Below are 2,500 nucleotides of genomic sequence, written 5' to 3'. Positions count from 1 at the left end.
TAAGATATGCCATTGGAATACACACTGCATATGAATGCTATAATTTTCTCTATATAATATTTGTTCATTTATATTTTATATTGTCTTTTTATTCTTTTTTCTTTTTTGCAAAAGAGACTTACACTAAATATTTGGAAAAGCAGCGCAAAATTCTCCAACTGTGGAACGGGGAGCGGAATAGCAGTTAAAGCAGAGACTTCTGAGCGGAGGGCTTTCATACAGGTGTCGAACCAGTTGTATTGTGGAGGGGAAATATCTGACCCCAGCCCGGACCCTGGAGGGCTCCCCTCCCTGCCCTCTTGGCTTCCCCTTGCCCCCAGCAGCATGTCCCAGGCTCTGAGGCTGCCTCCAGTCCTCCACACAGCACACTACCATGATCAGATGGGCTGCTGGAAGGAGTAAGGCTGCCTCTGCCTCGTCCTGCTCTAGGGCTGGGTTAGGGGCTCACACCGGCTCTGGAAGCGGCACCGGGCTGAGGCCACCATCGCTGCTCTCCTCCCTATCTTTGACTGTCCTACTGGGCCTCGTGCTCCTCAGCCTCTCCCTGCCTGGAGCCGTCTGCCACCGGCAATACAGAGACAGACTGAGGCATGCCCTCCCCCGGCAGGACCACCGGGCTCCACTGAACATTTCTGAGACTGAGGCTGGGGCCAGGCCCGCGACCTCCAGGGGTCCCCCGGGTCGACCCGGGGGGCCACAAGGGAGACACGTGCGCAGCTACACTCACCTACAGGGAGACATACGGAGAAGGAAGCTCTACTCTTATCAGAAGTTTTTTCTGAGGATTGATAAGAATGGAAAAGTCAATGGAACCAAGACTAAGGATGACCTGCTGAGTAAGTAGCCCACTGATTCATATATCTCATGTGTGTACACTCAAGGAGAGGAATTGGGAAATTGGGTATTTCCGAAAATGGCTTCGGGGTGTCTGGTTTGACCCCCGTCTTGTCTCGCATGTCTCTCCCCTCTCTCTGCCCAGTTTCTTGTCTCTCTACATGAACCTGAAATAAGGCATAAAAATTGCACAAATAGCTTCATTCATCCCTTTCTCTGAACGGGAGAGCAACATTATCAAAGTAAATGTGTAGCAAATTGGACCAAAATTGTGACGATAACAGTAATAGGTCTCAAGCAACACCACATGGTATTACTCAAGTTGAGAATTATTGAAAAATGACCACCCCCACAAACACACCTGTGTTTTCACAGACCGCCAGACCGCCAATCGTATACCTGTTTAGATGAAGTTTAGATGAAACATTGCTGATTAGAGAAGTATTTTTTGTTTTGTTTTGTTTTAAACCAGACATCCTACAGATACCTCCCCTGTCCAAACACTCAGCACAATGATGGTAGCTCTCAGAGGGCTTAAAAGGGAGCAGGGGCTGATAACCTGGCCACTATCAGGCAGTCTTCACAGCCCAACGTAAACAGTTCTGATAAGAGCCACAGAAGAACAGGGGTTGGGGGAGGATATGGATGTCAATCTCATTGATGGTTCTCTCTCTCTCTCTCTCTCTCTCTCTCTCTCTCTCTGTCTCTGTCTCTCTCTCCCCCTCTCTCTCTCCTTTCGCTCTCTCCTCTCCCACTCACCCTGCCTGCCCCCCGACATCATCAAGTTAATTACATGTCCTCAGTCACAGATCAGACGTCTTGTTTGAAACAGTCGAACTTGTTCAATTCCAGAACCGTGTCTTTAGAGTGATTACATGTTGCCCGCTTGCTTGCAGCATATCAGTCTGAGAATAACATTCTCATTAGTGTCAGAGTGTTTCCACTGAGCTACGTGTGTGTGCATATCTGCCAGCGGGCACTCACATGCTCCAGTGGGTGTGTGATCATATAGCAACCAGGGGGACACATGTGCTTACTTATTGCTACCACACACACACACACACACACACACACACACACACACACACACACACACACACACACACACACACACACACACACACACACACACACACACACACACACACACACACACACACACACACACACACATTCTCTCTCCCGCTGTCTCTCTCTTTCTACCTTCCTCTCTCCTTCTCTCCCCCTATCTTCCTCCCCAGCCCATATATTGTATATGGAACCTTTTAATGTTTCCCATGGGAGTGCTAAACCGCACATTCAATCAAAGTGACTTATGGGAAATGGCACGGGAAGACAGAATGTCAAAGGAGCTGTTTGTTTTGACAAGGTCAAGACAGAAACATCTCTACTGACGATTTTATACCGTGAAGAAGCTTGGTTGGAAATCTAAAAAGGGCTAAACAACCTATACCCACTTCATAACTTAAATCCCAGTGCAAAAATGAGATCTGGATCCCCCCTCAGTATAACTTTGGGAGCTGATTTATTGATTTATTGTGTGTGTGTGTGTGTGTGTGTGTGTGTGTGTGTGTGTGTGTGTGTGTGTGTGTGTGTGTGTGTGTGTGTGTGTGTGTGTGTGTGTGTGTGTGTGTGTGTGTCTCTGTGTGTCTGTGTGTGTGTGTCT

The 2,500-nt window shown here is 48.0% G+C and overlaps 1 protein-coding gene across 1 annotated transcript in view; it reads left to right on the top strand.

The window, feature by feature from the left end:
* fgf10b (fibroblast growth factor 10b) overlaps positions 1 to 2,500 on the top strand; it is a 9,248-nt gene that overhangs the window by 377 nt on the left and 6,371 nt on the right. The window contains exon 2 of the mRNA XM_084055718.1: positions 115 to 836. Within this exon, the coding sequence (XP_083911844.1) occupies positions 374 to 836 (463 nt within the window). The 5' untranslated portion in view covers positions 115 to 373. The remainder of the gene's footprint in view (positions 1 to 114; positions 837 to 2,500) is intronic.

Source organism: Gymnoscopelus microlampas, assembly GCF_963454915.1.
Source record: "Gymnoscopelus microlampas genome assembly, chromosome: 4".
Lineage (NCBI taxonomy): Eukaryota > Metazoa > Chordata > Actinopteri > Myctophiformes > Myctophidae > Gymnoscopelus > Gymnoscopelus microlampas.
The sequence above is the reverse complement of the archived record's forward strand: the minus strand, read 5'-3'. Positions and strand labels throughout refer to the sequence as shown.